Here is a 26,841-nt window from a genome sequence, read left to right on the forward strand (position 1 = left end):
TGTGTCCTGTAACAAAAATGGAAACTTAAGAAGATCCGTGCAAAATGTTCTGACCTATGCAGTTGTAATACACCATTCTGGTGGAAAGACAAAGTAAAATCTTTGGCTCTGACAGTGTCCCCTTGTGTATGTGTGCTTGCACCATTGATGGACTCATTGTACATTACGGACAACTGTAATTATTCAAGCTGCATTTTATTTAAACCCCATCCCAATCCCAGAGCAGCCTACAAACCATAATTATCTACCACTGAAAAACAACAGACATGACAGCAACTGCTAATCACTCATCAGTATCCATACGCGTTCTAACGCACAGTAAGAAAACCTAAAATAAATTGTCAAACATTAGACGTCACTGGAAAACAAAACAATCCCTTCAACATGTTAAAATTAATATTAATGCATTTTAAAACCATACATGTGAAATATAAATTCAGATGTGGCAAATCAGACATCTCCACAAATTACAACTATTTCCCTAGAAATATTTGTTTGATAAAAAATAGCTATAAAAACAATAACAATAATATAAATTAATAGAAACTAGGCACTTGTGTGGTCGATAAACCTACAAGGTTTGAGGTTCATAAACAGATCTGTGGCCCTTAGAGCCCCTGCACCTCCCACAGCAGGATCTCATTAAAAGCTACAGTAAAAAGAAGCGTCCCAGAGGGAGAGAAGTGACACGTATGCACTGAGTCACTGTGTTGCATGAAGTCCTGAAACCTGCCGCTGGTCGACTTGATCAACTTCAACACTCGCTCTGATGAGAGATTTAAAACAAAATGAGAAATTATTTACAAACAAGCTCCAAACTTACACTAGTGAAATCTAATCTCCTCACTGGAGATGTATGGTAATAAAAATAGAGTTTACCTTTCGATCCCACAGCTAAGAGTTGACTCTTACAGGAGAGGCTAAAGCATGTGGCCCAGTGGGGCAGGGCAATCTTTTTTATTATCTGTCATCAAAAAACAAACAAACAAAAAACAAAATACTGAAAGACATAACACGTGATTACACAGACGTGTGTGAATATTCTGGAAAAATCAAAACCAGTGGCCGAGGATTGAAGCAGGGGGAGCTGTTGTACCTGTTTTTTAGCCAGACTGTAGAAGGACAGCTCTTTCTCTACTCCGTAGCCAGTGTAGACCACCAGGCTGGGGTCTGCGGGGCAGAAGGCAGCCAGGCTGGGAGGTGGGCTGTCATCCTACAACACGAAAGGTTTACAAAAACTCTTAGTGGTCAAACATAGTCTGAGCTTAATTTTGTTGAGATTTCCAAAACAGGTTACAACAATATGCTGAAAAATGTAAAAATAATAAATACAATATTAACATGCATTTAGAATAAAATGGTATTACTTAACATTAATTGGTTACCCGCATTGTGCAATGTGTTTGAATTTTAATGGATTTGCCCATATCAGAAATATGACATTACCTCCTTTTCAGGGTTGTGTGCAATATTGCTGAATGGAACGTAATTTGAGACAGTGTGCAATAGTGTGTATCATGTGCATAATACACACTCTTGTACACTCGCACACAAAGTTGTGAGCCCTTTAAAAGTAAGCCGTACTGATGCACTGAATGCTTTAAATCAGCAGGACAATGATGCAGTCCTGTGTAATAACTATATACATTTACAGAGAAGTTCCAGAGTATTATATGGCTAAAGGGTTAGGGGTTGATTATCAGTCTTATAATTAGATGTTACTGACTACACATGAGCCTTACCAATTAAATATACAGCAGCACTCAACATATGGAGTGACAGTCCTAGTCATTACCATGTACTGCTACTTAAAATACAGACGGTACCCCAAAATAGGCTGGAGCAGGAAATGTCAGCCAGTCGAGCAGATCACACTTGTCCTTCAACCAATCGGCAGCCCACACGCTGACGCGTCTGTCAGCACTAGCAGCCAACCACATCTCGTTTCCTTCCAGTCCGAAATTCTTACACTGAGGATTGGAAGATAAAACAGCTTCAGACTCATGCCGATGCAAATAATGTCATAATATGTCACAAGAATCAAAGGAAAAATTTCAGAGACCACTTTTCCCCCTCCATTTAAATAGCATCACATACGATCCACAACCTTGTAGCTATGGAGAGCTAATGAATGTCAGACCATTCTTTGTATGAGGGGCATGTAGAAAAGCTGTCAACAGCACTTGTACTGGAGAAACCACTTGAGTGCCACTTCATTTCTCAACTGACATGATATGATGATGAGGTGTTGTATAAATGCAGTGCATTTGCAAAGTGAAGCTGACTTGAAAAGATCATTTCAAAACAAAATACATGTATACCCTATTCAGGAATAAAGACGACCAATTAGCATTTAAAACAGAGTCCATGTGGCTCTTTAAAGGACCAGTGAATAGGATTCAGTGGCATCTAGCAGTTTGCAAACATCCGAATACAGCTCAGCGTTTCAAGTGTGTAGGAGAGACTACGGTGATGGCAAAACTTGTGAAAAACACTAAAGCCTCTATTTTAAGGCAGTGTTTTGTTTGTCTGTTCGGGATTCTTATTTTCAGGTGATTATACACTATTGAAACATTCTATAGATACACCACAGCAGTGAACTCTCAGGCCCATATTTTGTCACTGTAAATGTTTCTTATCAGTTTCTATTGGGCTGCCATGTTAAGCTCTGTTAAAACTTCACTCCTTGGTCTGATTCAGAGCGCTGACCTGTTCATTCACACACTGGATGGTGGTAATCGGCGCTCCTTTGTGGTCCCTGATGACACGGATAGTCGCTCCATTCACTGGGCTGCTGACAGCTACCAGACCATTCTTGCCTGCTGAAAGTATCACATGACCTGTAGGGAGGGGCAGAAACCAAATGGCTGAAACAAGGCAGCTTTACAACATGAAACTTACTGCCAGCATATAGGTTTGATCGGGGGTCTTTTAATTTGACGGCAAGCGCTTCAACGCGTCCTTTGATCATTTATACATTGTTTTAGGACACAATATTAGTGTTTGACCATTAATACTGACCTATTGGGTCAAACAAATTGTTTAAATGTGAGGTGGCCCAAAAAATACAATTGCAATATTTCATTATGAAGTAACTCCTGCAGAGCAAGTACTATAATCACTATAAATACATAGGATTTTGGCACTGGTGTCCTCTCTCACCAGTGACAGAGTACTGGATGGCAGTCACAGTAATGTTATGAGGATGTAGCTTCATCTCCATCTCTGAGGAGGCAAGCCGGAAGATCCTCAGGGTCCCATCGTTGTATCCTGCAGCCACACATGCACTGTCCTTATTGGAAGAAGGGCTCCAGCATACACAGCCACAGGACTGACACAGAGAAAAACAGGAGGGGGTATTATTTACAGGGTGTGTTCATGTTATGGTGCACAGGGGCTGTGATTGTATCCACTCATGCCAGCTAACTACACCACCTGCCTGCAAAAAGTACAGGAAACACAGTCCCAATGTCATGTTCATGATTAAAAATTTATATTCCTTCTATGTTTGCTTGGGGGTTGTTGTTTTTTTTAGCACATAAGCATTGTTATTGTTCAATTTATTGTTTATCTGTGCAATTGCCTGATATTCTCCGACTTCCCCATCAAATTTACAGACGTCTGAGAGTCCATCGAGGTGTCCATTAGATGCTCGATTATTAGTTCCTTCAATTTATACTGGATCTGACGGACATAGTAATTTGAAATATTTTGTAGTCCCTCACCTGGTTGAGCACCTGGAACTGCACCACCAGTTCGTTGCTGGAGGCTGACCACACCCTCACACTGCCGTCCTGGCTGCAGGTTGCAAAATGTCTCTCATCAGTGCTAAACACCACATCATTCACCTGGACAGGAGAGAGGAGTACATGCAGAGAGATCAGAGGCTGGAGTCACCATGTTAATAACAGCAAAACGACCATCGCTTCTGCAAAGCTTTACCTCTCGCCCCAATTAACAATTAGTGCTATTTTAATTAAATAACATCAGGAATAGCTAAAAATGAAAAAATTACAATTACTTGAAAATTGTTTAATGATTATCCCCTCATTCATTAATACCATTACCATTATTAAAAATCTGAAGCATATGTAAATTTATGTATGTAGCAAATGTATTAACTAATTTATTGGTATAGTTTTAAAAAGATTTCACACAAGGGCATCAAATGAAGGAAAACAATTAAGGAGGATATTAAAATCAGTAAATTTCACACTGGTGAAACAAGTAAATTGCACATTCACACCTGGAAGCTACCCAGTACAACCACATTCTAATCAAATTAGTAATACAGATGCTGACAAATTAAAGAAATAACCTGAATAAATAAGTGGAGAATGCAACACTGCATGGTACGATTAAGCAATTACCATTGACTCATGCCCTGTGACATGTGAGCAGGCCCAGTTAATTCTGATTTTGTATTAAGACGGCAAAAGGAAAATATCTAAGTGACTTCGAAAAAGGGTTCATTGTTGATGGCAGGAGCTTCAGTCACAAAGACTGCTCAACTGGCCAGAAATTGTGGTCAAAAGCGCACATTTGATGACCATGATGCTCGTGCATTAGTGCAAAATGTAGGGAAAAACAGATGGAAACTCTTCTTTAGGTGATTGAGAATATCAATGCAGGACGTGACCAGATTGTCAGCAAGAACCGTCCTCCCACAGTTACATAGAGAGGATATTACAGTAGGGTTGCAACACACAAACCCCTTATTATAAAGACGAACACACATTTGAGGGTTCAGTGTTGTGCAAACCACACAGACACTCCAAGACAATGCTACAGGCCAGAATGCTTAACTCCTGCAGTGAGGACATCTGGTGACTCTGTTAGGCTCTGGTAGGCACTTTGCTGGCATGGTTTGATTCCGCTTGAAAGGGCCACTGCAAATTAATTCAGAATTGTTCTGAGGGATCACCTTTATCCTGTGATGACACATTTCTATCCTGGTTGATGTGGTTTCTTCTAGGAGGACAATGGACCAACGTGTTAGATAGCACTCTCCACCACCATCCTCAAAACACAAAATGAGGGAATATATTTTGAAAGAATGGTGTTGATCCCTCCAGTAGAGTTCCACAGACTTGTAGAATCAATGCAAATGTGTATTACAGCTGTTCTGGTGGCACACTGCGGCCCAATGCCTTATTAAAACTTCCTTTCATATGTCACCTGTCTGTTAGTGTTAATTGTGTTGGTGGCCTTACAATCGGTTCGCTGAAATGTCATCAGTAACTGTTAATTGCTTCTAGGGCTGGGCGATATGGCTACAATTTTAATCTATTTTTTTGTAGACTGTTTTTTAGCGAGTGTTTGTGGGCTGCGGTCCTGTATATCTCGCAGAGAGCAACATTTCTCCCACTCGGCTGCATGCCTCTGCTTGAGGTGCTGGAATAAATTGGTCGTACTGCTACCTTTGGTTGCAACAGCTTTCAAACTAACTTTGCAGTGGGTCGTGGTTTGTTCGCTGTCGGACGCCACAAAACCAAACCAGTTCCAAACAACCAACGACACTGTGCCTTATTTGGGGACGAGCTCATCCTGGCTTGCTGCCATGTTGTGTTCATCCGTGGAGAGGCGGGGGAGGGGTCAGCGCACTCTGACCTACGGGAGCCCAAAGGGAGCGCCGGTGTTGTGGAAGTTCAAGAGAAAACCGATTTTAACTAAAAATAAATCGTGTTTAACTTCAAATTCGAATTAATCGATGAAATCGATTTATCCCCCAGCCCTAATTGCTTCCCTGCTGTTTCTTTACTTTCATTTCATCATCTTTTTTTTAGGACAAATGCTCTATTGAACAGCTGCAAACTGCATTTAATATGAAACACTCCTCTTCCCTGGGGATTGCCTTTGATGTGTTATTGATAGGCCATTAATACAGAATCTCACTGCAAAAAGTTGTACTTTCACATTAGCACAAAAAGCTGAAGTGGGAGTCACTAGAATCACTAGAGCCCAACCGATATATTGGTCCGCCAAATACTGGCCCGCAGCAGACATATCAGTATGTATATACATAGAAAAAGCCATATACAGTATTTAATACTGAAGTTGTTTAGGCCATTGTTTAACAACAAAACTGATCATGAGATGTATTGGAATCTGTTTAATTGAGCTCAGAAGATGACAACAATGCAGCCATTACTGATGTGATTAATAACATCTGCGTTTGTCTGTACATTCCAGCCCCTGTTGGAGACACAGAATATGCATGCAGTTATCATTAACTCCCAAAGCTCACACTGGTACCTTGGTTTTGTGCCCGCTGACCAGCCGGGTGCTGCTGTTGTCTGACCAGTTGATGTACCAGAGGGTTCCTGCTGTGGTGCCAACAATGCCCATGTCCATTGTGCTATCAAATGCTGCACTGACCGTTGTCCCATCCAGCATTATCTCCTGCTCCAACACCACCATGGTGCCACTGAAGGACAGACACAGGGGACCAAAAACAATGAACTAATTATTAAATGTAAACATGGCCACTTGAGGATGAGAGGGTACCATATTCCCATTCTTTATCCATTTCACAAAATACATATACAAACACGTTTTTGTTTTACTGTTTTTATACATGACAGAGAGGTTACTGCAGCTGCATTTATTCATAATTACACAGTGATGTATAGGGGATGAAAACAGAAAATACTTTTAAAAAGCTAAAATAAATATACATTTTTACCTATCTGCAAAATTCTTGCCATTTTGTAGAAACTGAAATTTGACAACTAACACTGTGTTCCTCTAAGAGGAAAAAAAGGCGACTTCCTGTATAAGACACAGGAGAATCACAGGAGAATGAACTACAGACCTGTCTTTCACATTGCAGACCTTTTCCTGAGGCTTCACGCACCGCACAGCTTCTACCTCCCACAGTCGCAACCAGCGGGTGTTGCTGCCTGTCAACAGACGGTTCCCTCGACACAGCAGCACTCCTACAACAAGAATCCATACAAATCCAATTACCATTCGTAGAATATCATGACCATAATACATGAAATCCACGACTCAAAATTACAGGATCGTACCACATGAAATAAAAAAAAACATCTCTTTAATAAGATACAAATAGATAGAAGAGAAATGGGATGTTTTTCTGTACAAACCATTAAGAGTATCTGGCTAAAAAATACTGTTATCCAAACTAGATAGTTAGAATATAAAGAGGGTCTATTTGTACCGATCTCGCCCTCATCAGCTTCCCAGGTCATGAAGCAGCAGTGTGTGTTAATATCCCAGACGCAAACGTGTCCTCGATTAGTGGCGGTGAACAGCAAGGAGTCCATGTGGTAGCACAAAGCCGTCAGCTCCACATCACCCACCTCAGGTGGCGCTCTTACCTTCTGGACCTAAGAAGGTGAAGGGATGATTAATCCTTATGTACGAAAGCAAACACGACAAAAATCTATATCCAATACAAATGCGAATGTTTTGATGTACTTGAGAAGAACGCATCAAATGTTTAAAGCCAACATAGTGGATCAGTGGAGTGAATCTTGATTTGTCTACAACCGATTCTTTTTCCATTTGTGTTTTTCTGTGGTAATTTACCTTAAGGTCTACATTCAAGCCATGCGTGTTGATTAGGCAGAAGTAAGCTCCTTGGCTGCCCACACAGGCCAGCTGGCTGGCTGCTGAAGGGCTGAAGGCTGCGTCATGGATTGGTCCTGACACACTCACACTGGACAGCAGCTGGAAGGTCTTACTACTCCACAGAGCCACCTCCGGTTCAGAAAAGTCTCCTACAGGGTGTAAAAAAGGATCAGTTGTTAGCAGTAGGAGAGTCTCTTAATAGGTCAAGACAATTTCTATTCAGTTTTTTTTTTTAAGTGGTGGAAAACAAATTTACAGGAAACGCTGATGACTGATGGATACAATCCAATTCAAATTTTACTGACCGACAGAAAGAAAGAAGCGATCATCCCTGGAGAAAGCGAGACTCTGTACCGCTCCCCTGTGATAGGAGATTGTATCACGACAAGTTCCATTCTTGGCGTCCCAAATGCAGATAAGGCTTCTTCTACCATTACTGCCGCTAGCTGCTGATGCCACAGTCTGGGCAGGAGGACACAGACACAAAGCACCTTCATTTTAATTTATGTATCCATAAGAGACAGGACTAACAGGACACATGCCAAACATGAGAAAATTGCCTGCTTCATAATTTTTGACTTTTTGGTGCCTAAGATCGTTGAATCTGAAATCTCCCTAGACATGATTCACAGACATCGATCCAATAGCTTTTGAGAATAGACCCTTTCAACCCACTGTGTTACACAAAGACATCAGTTCAAATGGAACCAGTAGCTTAGAAACTTAGATGAAACAGCCTTGTGAATTTCCTTTGGTCATTTATGAATCTCTGCATTGATTTTCATAATTATTTGACACTTCAGAAGTGGTTTTAATGTCTGACTTGCAGACAGTTGACAGCACTGACCAACCAAGCAGTACAATTAAGTGTGAAAGTGCATACATCTCCTGATCAGACACACCCTTCTCTTGTCTCCTGGGGAGAATGTTAGTGTCTTCGTTCCTTTCTTGCCTGGCCAAACCACTGCAGTGAGTTCATCTGCAGTGACCAACCAACCAGCTGAAATACCTGACTTCTTCCCCTGCTGAGCTGACTGTCTGTGGCTGGTTCAGTCTGTCTATCTAGTAATGCCTCTTGGACATGGGCACAGAACAGTAATCTCATTATCTGCTGTGATACTGCCCATGGTGACAAATGTCAACAATGTGTTTTCTTGGAATTTGTACACGACACAGAAACATTAAAGAGCCATCGAGATTCATGGGTGCTTTAGACACACACAGACGTGCTCAACTGATACTACAGTTTTTTCCATTACAGAGAACGACTGTGCCTTATAGAAACCATGATACACAACACCTGATTTTCTCTCCAAGCACCTTCATTTTGTGTTGGTACTGTATTCTGTTCAACCATGATAGCAAGTTTATTATTATATCTTGCTTATACTTGCACTCACTTTCCCGCTCTGCTTTTTTGGAGCTGCAATGTCATACGGAAATGTTCATAAATGTCAAAAACATTTCACAAAATTCTCAAGCCTAATATAGATGTTGAAAGTGGTTTGCTTAAAATCATCATCAGTGTCATTATAGATAATTTCCCTAAAGACTCCCCACTTTTTAAATATCAAAAAGAGTGGTGTTTCTTCCTCTAAAGAAATGGCACAGACACAAGCAAGTACATTTAGCATACTACAATTTTTTTTGTGGTTTGACCACAAACATTAATGTTAATTAGCAATTAGCTGATAACATCTGCTTTGAACATTTTTCAGATTGTGAAACTGACTGTCACTGGCTAAAATTGTTGTGTAGAGCTGAAACATTTTGTCGATTAATCAATTAGTCAATGGACAGAAAAACAATCACCAACTATTTTGATAATCAATTAATTGTTTCAAGTAAAAATAGTAGGGGAAAATGCCACAGATGTTCCAGATTCTCAAATGGTTGGCTTTGATGCTAATAGTAAGCTGAATACTTTTGGGTTTGGGACTTTTAGTCACAAAACAAGACATTTGAAGACACCACCTTGGACTCAGGAACATTGTTGTTAGCATTTTTTCAGTACTATTTGACAAAAAAAAAATCAATAATTGATTAAATGTCAATTGAATAAAAATGTCAAACTTCTGACAATTTTTTAAAAACTCAAATTTAAAAAAGACTGGAGTCTCAGATAACAAGGCTGATGATCATGCTACTGTAGTAAAATGCAAATTCTATCTATCTCAGATTTTCAATGGAGTCTTTTTTTTTGTTTCTTTTCTTCCAACTACAGCTACAGACACAGAATGTGCTGCCTAAGGGTGCACTGAGTCAAACTGCTCTCCCAGACAACTCAGAGCAGTACTTTTATTCTGATACCTAAAGCAACATCACCAGCAGCAACCGACACTGTTTAAAATGATACCTATTACCTACAAAGCTCAAAACCATGTTAGGTAGACCCAAAAGACATGAGCTCTTTGTCATCACTGTCCACATACTGTGTTTTAAATCACTGTTATAAAGCCGTGAAGTCTGAACTGTGAAAAGTACCTGTGCATCATTTGTAACTGCAAGACAAGAGATCTCCTCACTGTGGCCCTGCAAGTATCTCTGACTTCCCGTATGAAGGTACTCCACCACCACCACACAGCCACATGAGTATGCAAACACACCTGCAAAAGAAATCAATTAGGGTAAGGGTAAAACAATAACCAATCTGTCTACATTTTGCTATTCGGTCCATCAGAATATTGCCACAGTTTTTTTTTTTACTTTAACTTTAAATATATTATTCAAACCTTGGTCAGGGCTCCACACCATGTTGCCACGGCCATTGCCATTGTAGCCAATTACTGCTTTCAGCTTTATGCCCTCTTCTCCTGGTTGGGGAACTACAGCAGCCTGAATCACAGTAAACAAAGAGGTACTCCACACTTAAAGAGGTTTTTTGAGCTGTAAACTTAAGTATGACTAATGTGATGAAACAGATGCTGGTGTTAATAATGCGATTGTTGCCAAATTTAGGAAAATCTGCTCTTAATGGGTTGGCTTAACTGGCATCAACCATTTGGGACTACTTTCTGTAAAAATTTTGTGTTAACCCACCTCCCCCCATCGCCTTGAGAAGGAGTCTGTGAAACCGCTGCACTAATTTTCAAATGTATATTAATCAAGATAAATCATTCACAGGAGTTTATGCTTTTTATGTGTAAAAGCACCTCTGCAATTTTAACTTTGATCCCCCACCCAACAGACACACATACCGAGTTAGCCTTTCTGAGCAGTTATCTTAGCTACAGCACAGGCGCTTGCTCAGCTACAACACAGGTACCACACATACTTTTACAAATGACCATCAAAGTGCTTCAGTAAAAGCTCCAGCGTACTTTACTCTCTGTGTTTTCAGCGTGGACACGGAGAGTCTGGCAGCAGCTGCTCAGGGCTGATTAGCTCTGACTACCAGCTTGCTGTTCCTACTAGACTGCTGTGTTAGTCTGTCACTCCTTCTGGCTGGTGTCGAGGCCACGACCCCTAAAGTGGCTGTCCTGTGAATGTCTCTAATGCATTTTTTAAATTTGCTGAGATTACTAATACACTGTATATAAATATACATTATTACACAAAGAGCTCTTTACCTGATCAAGAGTGGAGGTCTTGAAACGTGGGATAAAGTGCCTGTAACAATCAGGGCGTACTGGTTTCTTCCCTTTCAACTCAACTAAATGACAATAAAGGAGTGATTAAAAATAGAGAAGGCTCAATTCTGCCATAAAGAAGAAAAAAACAATAGAAATAAGAAGTCAGTTCACTGTTAATGCAGAACAATGCAGTGGGGCACTTACCAGCATCCATATGACTTGTATTTAGGGAAGATGTGAGGTCCAGCTCTGTAACTTTGAGGAAGGAGACGGCAGGTCTTGGGTCAGAGGAAGGACCTGAACCACTGGCTGGAACGGCTGGGATGGTTGGTGTGTCATCACAAATAGACAAGGAGGCTAAAGCTGCAGGAGGGAAACAGGAGAGTATATATAACTGAGGGTTATAAGATATTTGTTATTCAAACCAGTGATTAAAAATATCACTGTGTTTTTCTATTTTGAAGAGAGGCTCTTGGTCAATATGTGCCCAGATCAGAAACACATCAGTCAGGAGGATAGTGACCATAGCTGACTGTTACCGTGCTTCCCTACTGCCAGGAGTACCATTAACAAGAAATGTAATTTATTTTCTAAAGACTAATCAAGTTAACTCCACCAGCATGTGGATGCCATCAAGCCTAAAGCTGGCAAAAGCAATCTTCAAATTCAATTAGGCAACCGGCCACTTTTATGTATTAATAAATACAAATGTAATGCATGATTAAAAGCATTTTAAATAGAGCCTGTTCGACATTTTGCAGACATATTGGAACTGTATTGGTATCTGCGTATATGGTAGCTGTTTAATATGTGCTAATATGAAAAGTGTTTTTTCAGTAATATAATGCAGGTGTTATTGCAAAGTGCACTGAGATTTGCAGTACTAGCAGGTTGGTCTATGTTAAATTATTGAACATAACAAAAAATATTTAACTTAAAAGACCTTTAATAAAGTTATTTTTTAAGAAAGAAACCTTTTTAATACCTTTGCATAGTCATATTGGTGAAAGGGTAGAAAGGGCCTATTTTCATTTCAAAATTCACTATATCAGCAGCCATATTGGTATCAGTGATTTTATTTTTTTCTAAAATCGCTGTCAGTCTCAAAAATCTCTTGAGCTCTAATTGTAACACATATTTTATTCTGTATTTTCTGTTTCAAATCTGTACACCAGTTTGGCAGGTATACTTCTTGTAAATGCAAATTAGATCATCAAGACCATGTTAACAATTCAGAGGCAAACACTTATTACTTCAATTTTTTCAATAGATGCCACACCAGAGCAGTCTCGAAAAATCCATAAAAATCCTGTGGAGCAAGCTTTTCTTCCTTTAGTTCACTAGGTAATCAAATGGTAAGTTTGTTTCCAGCTGAAGTTCAATCAGTTATTTGAATGCTGAGAGAGCATGGATGCCAGTTGGAAATGGATCTCACTGTCTTGCACTGCTCAAAACTACAACTCTGTCAATAAGCTGCAATTATCTTCAGTCTACTAATGAATGAATAGACTAGTTAGTCACACACTAAGGTGAATTTCTAGGGAGAGACATCAGCATCAACAACATCAGTTTTGACAGCTAATCATACATTTAATAAAAGACTGGATGTGCTGGTGGGTCATTTCAAAGTAAAACTTACCCCCCTGGTCACCCTGGTCAAGGGTGCTGACGTCCAATCGTGGTGGTGGTGAGGAGGGGAGGGGCGCTGTCTGTCGAGGCATCCCATTGGACAACTGAACTCTACTCACAGCGTCTGGTTGAAGTGTTATGTGAAAACACAAGATCAACAACTTATTTGTAAATAATAAGAACATTTGAATCCGGCAGATCTTAGATTATACAAGGTAATTTAATTGTAATTTACAACGTAGGGTTGTATAATGTAATTCAGGTTTGTAGTTCCATTTAAGCTACTCATAAAAACAAAAAATAAACAAAAATGATACACAGCATAATTGATGAAGTCTTAAGAAAAATGTTTTTATTAATTAATTATTATAAATTAAATAATTATTGTAGGATGAGTATGAACTGTATTTGAAGTTACCTGATTTAGGAGCTGAGCTGCAGCTTAATCTGAGAGGTGAACTGTGGGTGAAGACAGAGTGTATCGGGCTGTTAGCAATAAAACTCTGGACAAGTGTAACACGCACATTGATAGCAAGACTCAAACATGCAACAGGGATTATTACCGGTTGTCAGTCAAAGAGTCAACAGGATGTGCCAGGAAGTCCCAGAGAAATATGGCGTCTCCCACTGAGACTATGCCCAGTTGGTCAGGAGTGAAGCTCACCTGGCGGATGGGCTGACTGTGGCCTATAAACATCTGGTACAGAGAAACATATGATTCAGTTACAACTGCCACAACATAAACTACTAATACTCCTACTGCTAAATTAAATGGTAATAACATACTTTCCATTGTCCTATTATCTGTGTTGTCAGATTTTCACTTGTACAAGCACCTTGTAACCTTGTTAAGATGGGTGCTATATAAACAGAGATATGATTATGCTAATGACAAATGCAACATTTTACCACATAATTGTACGATTGTAACTGCTCTCATGATTGTATTACTTGTGCTGAAATTACAATCAGACAGTAGTGTGAAATTACCTGACCTCTGATGGCATAATCACAGAAAGAATACATTAAAAGATACACTTCATTCACTCTCTAGGTTGCTCGACGTGCTGCTCTTACTCTCTCTCTCTCTGCAGGGGACTCATTCTGGTTAATATCTTTATGAATCCTTTTATTCAAATTGAGGATTTTTTAATTCCTTTCTTTCAAGGTGATGACGTCATAAAATATAAAGTCAGACATTGAAAGCTTTGTTCAAAAACCTCAATAGAAGCCTCAAATGTATTGTTTATTGAAATGTTTAAAATAATTTTAAAAAAGAGAGAAATCCACTTATTTCAGCTTCCCAAATGGAAATATTTGTTGGAGTTCATGATAGTTAACTGAAAGTCTGAATAACTGTTAGGCCAGACTGTGTCAACTTGCACACTAGGAAATTGTAATAGGCATTTTTTACTTTTTTCTGATATATAACTATTAGTGAAGTAATCAAGACAATATTCTGAAGATGAATCTTTAGCTGCCTCCCTCCTTTGTACATGTTCAAATCTGTGTCAAAGCACTTTGCACTGCGTTCAGTCACATTAACAAGTAGATGCTTATTTGACTCATACTTGTAAAACACATAAAGCAACTTCAGGGACTTAGTTACTTAGATGACAAAAATTTGGATTTTACCTGTGAGTTAATGTCGAGCTGCATTTCATAATCCCAGACTTTCACAGCATTGTGTCCTGCGGTCAGCAGGAATCGACTGTCCTCACTCACAGACAGGGACGTGCACTGGTGTTTGTGCACCTTAGACACCTGTCAGGAGGACAAAGATCCAGTCAGAAACAAACACTGCACTATATGGTTTGAAAATTAATCAAAAGATTGTGTAGCGACAAAATATGCAAAACTCTTACTGCTGTTACTCTCTTGTTTCTATTTACAGGCATATTTTCCTGTGAGCTTCTCGTTATCAGTACTGTATCACTGTCAGCGTGTTGTTATGTATTGCTATTTGGCTCTTGATTTTAGCTCAACCAAACAACCATGAAAAATTACAGCTATGCCATATGATAGCATGTGACCTTTAAGAATAGGCTGTACATGCTCGCTGTAATTTAGAGTATCTACAATCACAATCCCGATTCCTACACTTTTAACACACTAACTATTGTCAAGCAAACAGAGCAGTTTATTATGATATTTAAGTAAAAGGACGTAATGACAGTAACAGAATAGGAAGGGTACAGACTCATGTATACATATAAGTACTTACAGAATTAATACCTTTTAATGTCTCAAGTAAATGCTCGGTCTTGGACCCTCTCAACAGTCATTCATAGATTTTCAGAACTTAACATGGTCTGCTAATGTGTTAGCAGTTCAGTAGTTTTACCTCACGGAGCAGACGACCTGTCTTGGTGCTGACCCAGAGGATCTTGTTAGCAGATGTGGCAACCAAAAAGTGTTCAGTAAAGGACGGAGAGAAGCAGACCTTCAGTGCAGAATCAAGACGGGGGCTCTCCACATCCAAAATACTCACATCTACATGGAGCAACTGGACAGAGATGGAATGGGTCAATGTGGACACTTATAAACGTAGACATAAAAGACATAAAAAACCAACAATGTGACATCCAAAGCTCAGGTTATAAAATGAATACATCAATTGGTCAGAATGGGAATATTACAAATATATTCGTTAATATTGTTAACATCTACTGTATGTTTTTAGAATTTTTTTTTAAAGAGAATCCCACATAACCAAAGGGGTGCTGCCTCACAACTCCATCCTGACCCTTCAGTGAAATCTGATCTTAATTTATCTTAGCAATGTAACGAATGGCATGGTGCTGAAAGGTGACAGTGTGCAAGATACCTCATCCAGAGACCGTGAGTCAGCGACGGTGACAATGTACTCTGAGGGACCGACAAAAGCCAGACAGCGGCTGTCACTGCTCACTGCAAGGGCATCTGGGGCGCGCTCAGTGCCTTGGGCCACCACATTACCTAGCCAATCAGGTACAGAGTGAATCAAATAACACTGAAGTTGAATGTGTCTGCCTGGTATATGCTGAATTTTGTCTGTGATTCAAACAAGTAATGTACTAAGTTCACTATATCTATTGCTAACACACAATTTATCACAAAGTGTATGCATTATCTCAGTGCTGCCAATTTCACAGAATCTATGTAGGGAGATGACAAAAATTATACTGTGCTTGCATTAATGTTTCACTGAATAAGTAAGCTTTTTTAAGTTCACATTTCTGAAAAGTGTTACATACTATGTACTGAAATTAACTTGAAGCATACTTGTGCATTGGTTTGTATACATACACACAACTCTGATCACATTGTGGTCTTCCTCAGACGCGTTGTAAAGTGCCAGAGAGCCCTGTGAATCGGCACTGTACATGAGCTCCCCATCTGGGGAGAAGGCGAGACCCACCACTTCACCTCTGTGCTGCCTATAATGTATATATGTATACATAAATACAAAAAACATACAGAGAAACAATAACACAAAAGCAGTCACTACTCTCTCTGGTGATGGGGAGGCACTATTAAAGCTTTGTAGAACCAAAACCGACCCACAAGGTACAAAAGGATTAGTACATCATCAAACAAAGATGAGAATTTCCCATTGTTATTTTTAAAATGCAGCCATGTGTTATTTATATTAAATTATAATTGCAAATGTGTACCTTTGACATCAGTGCCAAAGTAGGTTTTTAGGTTCTTATATATGTGTAGCAACATGTCAAATCATAATAATCAGTGCATCATATTGTGCCTCTAGCAGATGGACTGCAACTGGTCGAGCTGGGAAGAACCTTATCTAGACGCATTTTACAATAATTTTGCCCATGCAAGCTTTTGGTATAAACATACTTGTGTTCAGCGAGCAGCTTGGCACTCGAGATGTCAAAGACTCTGACGACACCAGAGCTGAAGCCACAAGAGAAGACCTGCTCGCTGGGATGGAAGGCTACGGAGCAGGGGCTGTCCTCTGACACAAAATCATACAACTAAGCACAGGAAACAACATTTAGTTGAATAGTAAATAAGCCAATGGTAAACTAAAGGTAACAGATACAGTGTCAATGTCTTTAGTTTAAGAAAAAGACTGAAAGAAAAAACATTTACACAACAGTTTAAATGAGTTATTCAAAATAATTTGCTTTGTGGTTCAGTTGGCACTCAGGCGTTAGAGTTGTAAAATAATATCATCTTCAAGATGTGTTTTATTGTTGACTGTTAAAACATAAAGCATGTGTAGCATTTAATAATTTCTGACTTTAGGCATACTGAGAATGAAGAGCTGAAAGCTGACATTATCATGTGCCAATTTTCACCAGGATTGTCAAATTGTTCTGCAAAAAAAAACTTGTGCTGGCAGTATTATTTGAAAGAGGCTATAATCACATAGAATTTCTGCACATAGTGGCTTTAAATTAGGTGGGAAAGCTGCCACATAGATTGTAGTGTTACAGAGAAAACTAGGAGTCTGCTAACAAACTCAGACAACCTTAATAACAACTATCTCTACTTTTCTAAAGCACGAAAGAGCCTGACAAGGAACATAGCCTTGCACGGCTTTGCTTCAACAGAGAAAAGATAACTGAAAAATGGCACAGAGGGCAAATGTCTAGTTTCTCTGAAGTGAAGAGATTGTGTGCATAGATTTGAGCCTTTCGTCTGGTTGTGTCCATTGGATGAAATTATAACAAGATTAAAATCATTTCCCTTGAGGCCTGCTGAAACATTATATGGTGAATATTTATTAATAAAGCATTCGAATAGTAGAATTCCATTATTATAAAGAGGTCATAATAGCTGAAAAAAACATGGAAAAGTGGCACTGATTGACCTGATGCAAGGAATCCATATTCCAAATGCGCACTGTGCCATCAGAAGAGGCTGTTGTGAGATGGCGACGGATGCCATCAACACTGAAGCCAAGCACAGTGTCTGTATGTGACCTCATCAGTGTGTTGTAACCACGGCTGCTCACATCAAGGAAACCCAGGTTACCAGTAGAAGTGCCTGCGAGGACCTGAAGGCTGTCTGATGAGACTGACACCAGGCTCACAGGTCCCTCATGCTCTGGAAAATAATGACATGTCAGAGTCATTCTCCAAACAGATTGTTTGGTCTATCCGAGGATGTGAGTGTGCACATATATAGTACATCTCATATTCATGCATATAAATGTCAGTACACAAGCGTGATGACAGCCAAAATCAAATAACGCATACATATGTCAGAATTGTTGTTTTTAAAACAAAATTCATGATGGTGCTAAAGCAGAGAAAGATGCTCTTTTCTCAGACAATATTAAAGTTAATGTTAAAAATTCAGCATGCTTACAGGTTTGTATGTTTAAAGAGTCGTAATGTTGCAGCCCTTTGCAGAGGTGAGAGACGACTGAAATTATGTTGATGAAGATGTTTACTCTACAGCTAAAAATTCTGAAATTTGTGAGTCAGCCAATGAAAATCATGTCGGCTAGTAACGTGCAATACTACTGAATTGTGATGCATGGTAAATATTCAAATATTCATGTGTGAAATTCCTGACTTCCAGTTTTCTGCAGGTAAATGTTATATCATGACCCCCAGTGCCTACCAGCCTCCAGGAAGACAGCAGAAAAATCAAGAGGCCAGAGCCGCAGGAAGCCATCTTCAGAGCCCGTGGCACAGAATGATGAAGACACACTGATACTGTTAATGGCAATCCCTGGACCTGAGACACACACAGACACGCATACCTTAATGTCCTTACAGGCATTTTCCAATTTTTTTTTTCCTTTTACCCAGCCTCCGCTCTAAACTGGTGTATAACAGAAACGTTCTCTCTTTGATTAATTTCAAACACACCTGTGTTAAAAGTCAGTTTCTCCCTACGGTCTGCATGCTGCTGCTGTGCAGGCAACAGCCGCCTGACATTTCTGATAACAACTCTGCTGTAGTCGATCTCAAAGATATAGCCACTCCGACTGCTGGCAAATCTATGGGAGGGAAATCATGGGAAAATAGTCTTTTAATAATAACATTTTCAGAGTTTTCAAAGTAGTGACTGGTTTGCTCACTCACAGTGTTCTATCATCGAGACATTGGTTGGAGTTTCCTTCCTCAAAAGCCACATCAGTGAAATCCATTGAGTGGTATTCTCCCAAGTTGACAGGACAGGAGCGCAGCGTCCCATTCCGCACTCGCCACAGGCGAATATTATCCCGACCACATGACACCATCCTGAAATCAACACACATTAAGTTTACTGAGAAGCTGGGATGAGCCTTAAATCTTTCCTGCTCCTGCAGCTAGAACATTGTAACCTCTCCCACTCTCATCCAGACCTTCTGCTGAAAGGATTGGGAAAGTGGACTGAAACCTGTCCACAAACATCTGCAGGATTTACAGAACTTGTTGCAGAACTCATCTTTAAGTGAACTGTGTGCTGATCCTATATTTGCTACAGACCTCTAACATGGCATTATACAATATGTATAATCAGTAAATGTATGAATCACTGGCTGTCAACATTATTACGTTAAGACAGAGCAGATACACGAATGTCATCGACATTTACTCAACAGGTCAACAGATGGACGGACATATGCACAAAAATGTTACCAAATATTCAAACATGCATTGTTGGCTAAGGAAATAATCAAATACGCAACCAAAAATACACAGAGAAAGGACGGTACCGTGTATCATCGAAGAAGGCAACCTTCATGGTGTGGATATCCACATCTGTGTGTGCTTTGGCTAAGATAGACACCTCTCCACCTTTACTAATGTTCAGAGTGTTCCACACTACCACCATCTATGAAAGGTTGAATTAGGATGACAAACAGAGACAGTGAGCTTGTAGCTTTGCTGAGTGATGGACTCTAATAATAGGAGCAATTTATAGCATGTAAAAAATAAAATGATTACTCTGAGTAATGATATAAAGTGTTGCTTAGCATTTATTAATCTGGATCTAATGATACCGATGGCTCTCTCTAAAGATTCTGAGCACAGCTAGGGCTAATTGCCTTACGCAAATCAGAAATGAAGCTCTTGAATTTTCATGTTGGAAAATTTGCATTTGTGGCGCTTACTGTTTTACTGTGACTGTCTTTACCCACTCCACAGAGAATACCACTGCCGTGTGAGAAGCTTCAAAATGGAAAGAGAACAAAACAGACTTAGAATTAGTGTGTTCCACACATGCTTTGACCTCATTTCATATGTAAGATAATTGTGTGAGTGATTGCAAGTGTTTAGGGTACCTAAGCGAGGATAATGAGTGAGCATGAATCCTAAACATGGCCAGACAGGTTCCTTTGTGGTAGTTCCACACTCGAACTACACTGTGGTTACCAGTTTGTGCAGAGGCCAGCAGTGTTGTGTTGCCATTAAAGGTCAGTGTAGATACCTGAAGAGAAAACACAGGAAATTTCTGTAAAATTATCTCTCATGCAGCTGCATTCGTGGCCTGGAGGGAATTAGGTGAATCCCCAAAGTACCTTAGTATATCTAGGATGCTACTAGAATAGATGTACCATCCTACACATTGGAAAAGATTCAGCTACGGAGGGAGCACACCACATAAAAGCTCATTTACCTTATCAGTGTGGCCGATGAAGAATCTCTGCTGGTAAGAGGATATCTTCATAGAGACGATAATTGCATGACACGGATACACCACCGCATCACCAGATTTGGTCCACAGGGCCTAAAGTGAATTAAAGCACAGCTGTTAGACCTCTATCCGTCGCTGATGTAATGCATTTTATATGTGACCTTCAAAATCACAGTGTATGTGAAGGCAGCCTGATAAGGGCTTAACTCCATATGAGCATACACATTTAGTAGTCGCTCCTCCAAAGCCGATGATTCGATTGAGTCGGAGAATTGGGTCTGGAAGAAGCTTCTAACAAGGAGAGAAGAAAAGTAAAGGCAAAGATCTGTAATGAGCTCTCAAACAAATGATGTCTCTGGAGCTGGTTTTATTTTACTCTTCACTGTCCTCATCTCTTACCTGCTGTCTTGTTACTTTGGACGATGATAGATGGACAGGATGTGGAACAGGGGTGCAAACAAACTGAGAATATAACAAGATAAATAGTGATTCCAAAGTTACCATGAAACTGTACAGTAAGGCATAATGGAGTCAAGGAAATTTATTATGCTGAACCTGATGCACAAAAGGAGAGAGGAATGTAGTATATAATGGGTTATTATGCTATTAACTTTGGTTGAATGTACAATCTAGTCGATATGCTGCTTCACCTCTTCTTCACTTTCTTCCCCATGTTTGCTGAAGCCGTCCTCAGGATGCACGTACACGTGAACTTCCCTGTCATCAGCATCATAGGGTGGCCTGAATGTGAGCTGGTGTGAACTGGAGCATGCTGACTCCTGCCGATGCTGGTCATCCTTATGGCTGAGCCAGTGATCCTTCTGGTGAGTGGTAACTACGCCCAGCTCGGGTATGCTGGTCACCAAGGGGGTTTGATTCCTCAGGAGCTGAGGAGACAGAAGGAGAAAACTAATAACATTATAGCATCCTAGAAAACTATATTTGTAATGCAAAGGCTCAAGCTTAACTATCTGCTATATTTACACAGACAAGATTCAAGCAGACTGGAATCACATATACTTTACTTAAAAAAGGTACTAAATGTTATCAGTCTTACTGATTTTGGACTGGTTATCTGCTGGATGAGGGATACACGGTCCTTAACTGGTTTGCTGAGGTTGACACAGCGAGACTCCTCTCTAATAGGGTTTCTTTGGTTGGAGACACATACTGGAAAAGAAAAGGATATGAAGTTCATCTACAATACATTGCTATTACCAAGGCTTAGGATTGCCAAGAAATGTATAGGCTGTGTGTCTGAAAGAACAACTCTGATCCCACATATTTGTCCTGTAATAGGGTTTTTTTTAAAGCTCTGATGGCTCTAATTTACTTTAGTGAATGGTGAATATGCAAAAATATTACAACAAGTAAGACTGGAATGAAAGAAAAGTAAATATTTATGATATTTTAGATGCAATAACAAGTGGAATAACCCCCTCCCACTCCAAAGAAAGAAAATAAATTAGACCCACAGAGTATAGCATGCAAGGGTAGTAAAAAGCTGAACGATAAGCAGTGTGATATTTCATGACTTACTAGCCTCAGGCCTGGGATTGCCTTTTTGAAAGGAGTCAAAGGGTAACTTTGTTCCCTCTGAGGGAAACCTGTTGGGGTAGGACAAGATGAGAGACTACATTGCTGTACACTGTGATAAAGCAGGTAACTATATTCTTAAATCAATAATTACATAGACTGTATTTAATACAACTGGTGTTTTTTAAATCGGACAATCATATATACCCACTGGTAGTGTCTCAGTAATATCAAAAAATAATAAATATTTAATATCAGTAATATTAAATTCACCTTAACATGCTCACATATTATCAATCTGAAGTGTGTACCATTCATTTGTGAATGTTGTATTTTACATTTTTGGTGTGTTGCCATATCTGCTGATTTATGTACACTCTGTACCCAGGTGAAGTTACCATACCTGATGTAATCATAGAGATCATGCCAGGAGGTTCCCTTGGGCACAGGAAACGACATGTCTCTGGGCATAGGACCTGTTCCCTGAGAAGAGGCCAGGCCCATCAGCTTAGCTTCACTGAAGGAAACTCCTGTTGAAGGAGGAAAATTGCACAAGTGGAAGAGAAAAGTAAAGATGTCATACAAGTAGTTTGTTCAGAAATCTAAGCATTTAGTCTGATTGAACCTTACACGGAATGATCGGTGTGTGAAGACCATAGACCATATACTAAAGGATTTCAAGTGCTCTCAAAATATTCTCAGAATTCAATTCATTTTACCAAGGGAGACATTTGGTAATTTAATTGAGTGGTTTGAATATAAGCATGGGTTTAGGATTGAAAGGGCTCTTTAATGCTCTAATAATGAAGTGTCAAGTAAGTTGAGATCCCTGATCCACTAAAACCACTTGGGAAAGCAAAGGACTTTCCATCGAGTAATGGAGAAAGATAACAAGGAGCATTAGGGACTCTCCATCTGAATAACGCAATGCACAGAGATTATAATAACCAAAAGCTGTATAATGATTGAAGTTGATTCTATATTACAAAATGAAATATGTTACAATGAAATGAAACATGATTATATGATTGTAACTGATTATTTGATAATTACTGAGTATAAATGCATAGTAGTAAGATAGAACTATGCAAAGTAAGGTCAAGAGAGCAAATCATGTTGAAGTGTTGAGTAACTAGGTAAAAAGGCACGTATTGCAACCGGACATGCCTGGTGCTGAGAGAAAAGGTAAGTTGGAGCACACACAGGACACATCTTGTGAGGAGCAAAAGAAGAAGTACTAGGTACGAACTGAACAACACCCTAGGAGACACGGGGGATAAAAGGTGCTGCACAAGGAGGATCGGGGTTAGTCCTCGGCAGGCTCTCGGGTTCAAGACTTGCTGATCGATCGACCACATTGGAGCAACGCATCTTTGAACTTAGAATTTCAACTCAAGAGACGGAGCAAACGAACAAGCCCAACATCGCAGAAAGAGAAGTCCAACAACCTAAAGCCGAAACGAGAGTGTCGAGCAGAGGAGGATTAACCATTTCCACCCGGCTTTAGGATTCCAATTGATCTCCAAGGATCACTCTTTTCTTCACCCTGCCAGCAGAGACTGCACTGGTCAGAGACTTTGCGGACTTTGGACAAAGTCGGGAGTTTCACTCCTTACACCCATACACCCCTTCCCTCTTTTTCTTTAAATTGGACATTTAACCTTTCAGCTACAGCCTTCTCATCAGGGTTTGAAATTTAAACAATTCTTTGTAATATCAGAGATAGTTGATCTTTATCAGTAGATGTGAATAATCAATTTTGAATAAATTTATGCTCTATGCTAGCCCTTGCTGAATCTTGCAATAAAATATAACATCTGCAGTTAAAGAATAAATTGTGGACATTGGATTTATGTTCTCTACAGGTAGTAATTATTAGGTAGTGTGTTTAACATCTTGAAGGTTCTAACAGGTTACTCTAGCCAAATAAATTAAACAGACCCTTGGGGCTTACTGTCGAAGCCACTAAAAATAATCCTAGTAACAAGTGCACAGATCAATTAGAGAAGAGCTGCCGTGAACTGACGTGACTAGTGTGGTATTTGACCCTAGGGCTATTCGGTCAGGTGCTGCACTAGTGTGAGCAGGGTAGGCGTTCGGATGAAGGCAGTTAGAAGCTAGGCATGTCTCCTCGCCACCAGCTTCAACAGTCCTCTTCTGAACCTGGCAGGGTAATACCCACAGGCAAGAGGCTCAGACCCCTTAAACGGAGAGCTGGTCCAGTACCACCTATACGGGGGTGACTCAGGATCTAACAGAAGCCGTATGTTTTTTGTCTGTGACACTGAAAATTCTGACGTCATTTCTATATCAAAGTGCCCTTTAAAGAAGAGCACAGGTTAATTTCTCTTATTATCCACATGACATCACTTCAAACTAGCAGAAAACCACCAGTGGTATTCAAATATCGACAGGAAGTGTACATATTGTATGTTATTATCGCACTTAAACTTGCTCAACTCACCTGGATCTAGCAGTAGGTCACTGGTTAACATATTTTTCACTGCCATATTGGCACAAAGCTTGACGCTCTTCAGGTGACTGTAGCAGCGGTTGAGGTAGACAGAGAGAGTGTACTGCAGATCCAGCATCAGACAGGTCCAACGCACTGAAGTGGGAGCTGGACCCACCAAATCTGGACCACATAAACATTAATACTGCCATTATAATATATATACAAAAGTGCAGCGAACTATCAAAACAAATGCATACAAATAACGGGTCACATGTAGGTAGTATGGTTACATGTGTGTGAATATATTTTACCATGTCTTGCAGATTTGGCTGTGCTTTCATAGACTGAATCTTTTGCAGCTCCGCACAGGAAAGGAAACTGAAGCCAGGTCGGTGTAGACTTAAACTCTTTGAACATGTTGGAAAAGGAGATACGGACCACCTGGCCCTCCTACACATCATAGCATAGAGAGAGAGAGAGAGAGAGAGAGAGAGAGAGAGAGAGAGAGAGAGAAAGAAAATATCTTCCTTTAAAAAAAATAAATCAATTCAAACCTTCTTCACATACACCATATAAGTGGCATTTATAGTAGATAAGGGTTAAATATCTCACAACTAAATAAACTGCTCGGGTTTTCTTTTGAACAGTTCTAAAATGCCAACAAGCTTTTAAGAACTGCTTGAACATGAGTAAAATCAATTGGATTTACATACATAAATTAGGACAAAGCAGCTGAAAAATAGAAGATGATGATTTTTTTTCCTCCACACAATTGGATGGTATTTAACTTGATAACGTGTAGAGTACTTTCTCCCACTTTGGAATTTCAATTATATTGGAATGCCAACACGTTGAAAAGGAACGCTTTTAAATGTCAAAGGATTACAAAGAAAGCTAAAATGGCAGAGCTGTGGATTAATCTGATTGATTTCAACTCAAACGTCAGTCACATGAATGATACAATTTCTTGTTAAATGATAGATCGCTTAGATAGTATAAATATCAGTACTCTTATTTTATTTATTTTTTGGGGACTTTTCATGCCTTTATTTAGATAGTGAAAGCTGGCAGGGAACAGGGAACACAGGGAACTGGGGGGAGAGAGAGAGGGGAAGACATGCAGCAAAGGGCCGCAGATTGGAATCAAACCTGGGCCACTTCGGCAAGGACTCAGCCTCAGTACATGGGACGTGAGCTCTACCAGGTGAACTACCAGGGCACCCCAATCAGTACTCCTCATGTCACCATACATACACGTGCCCCGGATCATCCAATAAAATCAGTTTGATACCTCAGCAGAAACATCCAGGTGGACCACGAAGTATTTGCCAGGGGTGGGCCTGAAGAGAAGGTAGAAGTAGCGCCCCGTCAGCTCCAGAGACTGGTTGCTGTTTTTGGGCACCAGGATGTAGCTGTTGGAAGGAACGGGACCCCTGATCTGGAACACTGGACACTTCAGCGTCTTGTTCTGGGGGATATCATAGAAAGTGGACAAAAAGTAAGCTAACTTTGGTGCGATTGCTTATAGATACTCCACCCAAAGACAATCACTCCAGGTAGGCTTGAAAGTTAGTGAGGACTGAGACAGTCTGTGTGTTTGTGCATACTAAGCCTACACGAAGTGGATGCAGCAGGACTGTTTTTATGGAGGTTATGGAGCAGTGGAGTTTGCGACTCAAGTATGACTTTCAATATCACAATTACAGTCTATTACCGTGTTTGATGACACATTCCCCACTTTTGTCGACCGTTTCCAGTCTTCCACTCTGACATGTTTGAATATGTTGACGTAAGGAAGCTGCCAACCTGCGAAGTCAAAACAGAGTTTTAGTAACAGACTTCACGGTAGGTTAACAGCATTGTTTCAAGTTATGGGTTTTATCTCTGGTCTATATAGTCTCTGTTGTTGTATGATGTAAAGTTTAAAGCTAATTTTACCTTTGGAGGCCATTGTTATCGAATATCGTAAATGGGAGATCCACCTGTTGATGTCCCAGTCTTGCTGCAACTTGTTAAAACTCGAGCTGCTAGTGTTCAATTTAGAGATGTTAGCTAGCAAACACACAGCTAAATGGCCGGAGAAGCGCCTTGTCCGTTTTCCAGACGCCAAAACGATAAAAACATTTTGTTTCACATCATTTTACGGTGCGAGGGCTGTTCCAGTACTCCCGGGTATCAAGTAAACAATAGTTTTAATTTGACAACAGCTTGGTACGGCAGTTATATCCTTCCCGCTCCAGCAGCCTCCGCCGTTGCCAACGACAGCAGGACGCTCATGACGTCTATGCGTTGCTTTGCTTGGCGCTTCTGGGTAATGTAGTTCAAACAGCAATGGGCACACTGAAGAGAAACTGTGATATTTTGGAATATGAGAGCAAAAGGGCTATACATTACCACCCAAGATATGCATATAGTTAGGTATAGATTAGATTTACAGTTTGTAAAGTCCTTTTTGGGACTATTTTG

At 40.0% G+C, this 26,841-nt stretch overlaps 1 protein-coding gene across 1 annotated transcript; it reads right to left on the bottom strand.

Moving 5' to 3' along the window:
• Positions 1-176: 176 nt before the first annotated feature.
• Positions 177-26,641, bottom strand: wdr90 (WD repeat domain 90). The gene is made up of 43 exons (XM_051418493.1): positions 26,314-26,641; positions 26,090-26,181; positions 25,667-25,843; positions 24,687-24,825; positions 24,385-24,555; positions 22,324-22,450; positions 21,924-21,991; positions 21,442-21,554; positions 21,035-21,271; positions 20,784-20,846; positions 20,607-20,675; positions 20,367-20,477; positions 20,032-20,177; positions 19,861-19,918; positions 19,462-19,580; positions 18,845-19,003; positions 18,629-18,759; positions 18,378-18,494; positions 17,620-17,855; positions 16,641-16,777; positions 16,086-16,216; positions 15,625-15,755; positions 15,142-15,303; positions 14,433-14,561; positions 13,361-13,494; positions 13,216-13,256; positions 12,808-12,921; positions 11,373-11,531; positions 11,166-11,248; positions 10,329-10,431; positions 10,081-10,202; positions 7,902-8,058; positions 7,555-7,745; positions 7,184-7,352; positions 6,815-6,938; positions 6,256-6,427; positions 3,726-3,848; positions 3,163-3,331; positions 2,710-2,840; positions 1,827-1,970; positions 1,097-1,213; positions 880-964; positions 177-766 (listed from the first exon to the last, which is right to left on the bottom strand). The coding sequence occupies exons 1-43, from the start codon at positions 26,324-26,326 to the stop codon at positions 609-611; spliced, it is 5,532 nt and encodes a 1,843-aa protein (XP_051274453.1). The 5' UTR covers positions 26,327-26,641; the 3' UTR covers positions 177-608.
• Between the last annotated feature and the right edge of the window lie 200 nt (positions 26,642-26,841).

This window comes from Dicentrarchus labrax, unplaced genomic scaffold, assembly GCF_905237075.1.
Source record: "Dicentrarchus labrax unplaced genomic scaffold, dlabrax2021, whole genome shotgun sequence".
Classification (NCBI taxonomy): domain Eukaryota; kingdom Metazoa; phylum Chordata; class Actinopteri; family Moronidae; genus Dicentrarchus; species Dicentrarchus labrax.

Bases quoted from the DNA above. Each gene is read 5' to 3' on its own strand.
- wdr90 (XM_051418493.1), bottom strand. The intron at 19,919-20,031 runs GTACCCTAAACA...TCCATTTTGAAG, and splicing joins CACTCATTATCCTCGCTTAG to CTTCTCACACGGCAGTGGTA. The intron at 3,332-3,725 runs GTGAGGGACTAC...TCTCTGTGTCAG, and splicing joins AGTTCCAGGTGCTCAACCAG to TCCTGTGGCTGTGTATGCTG.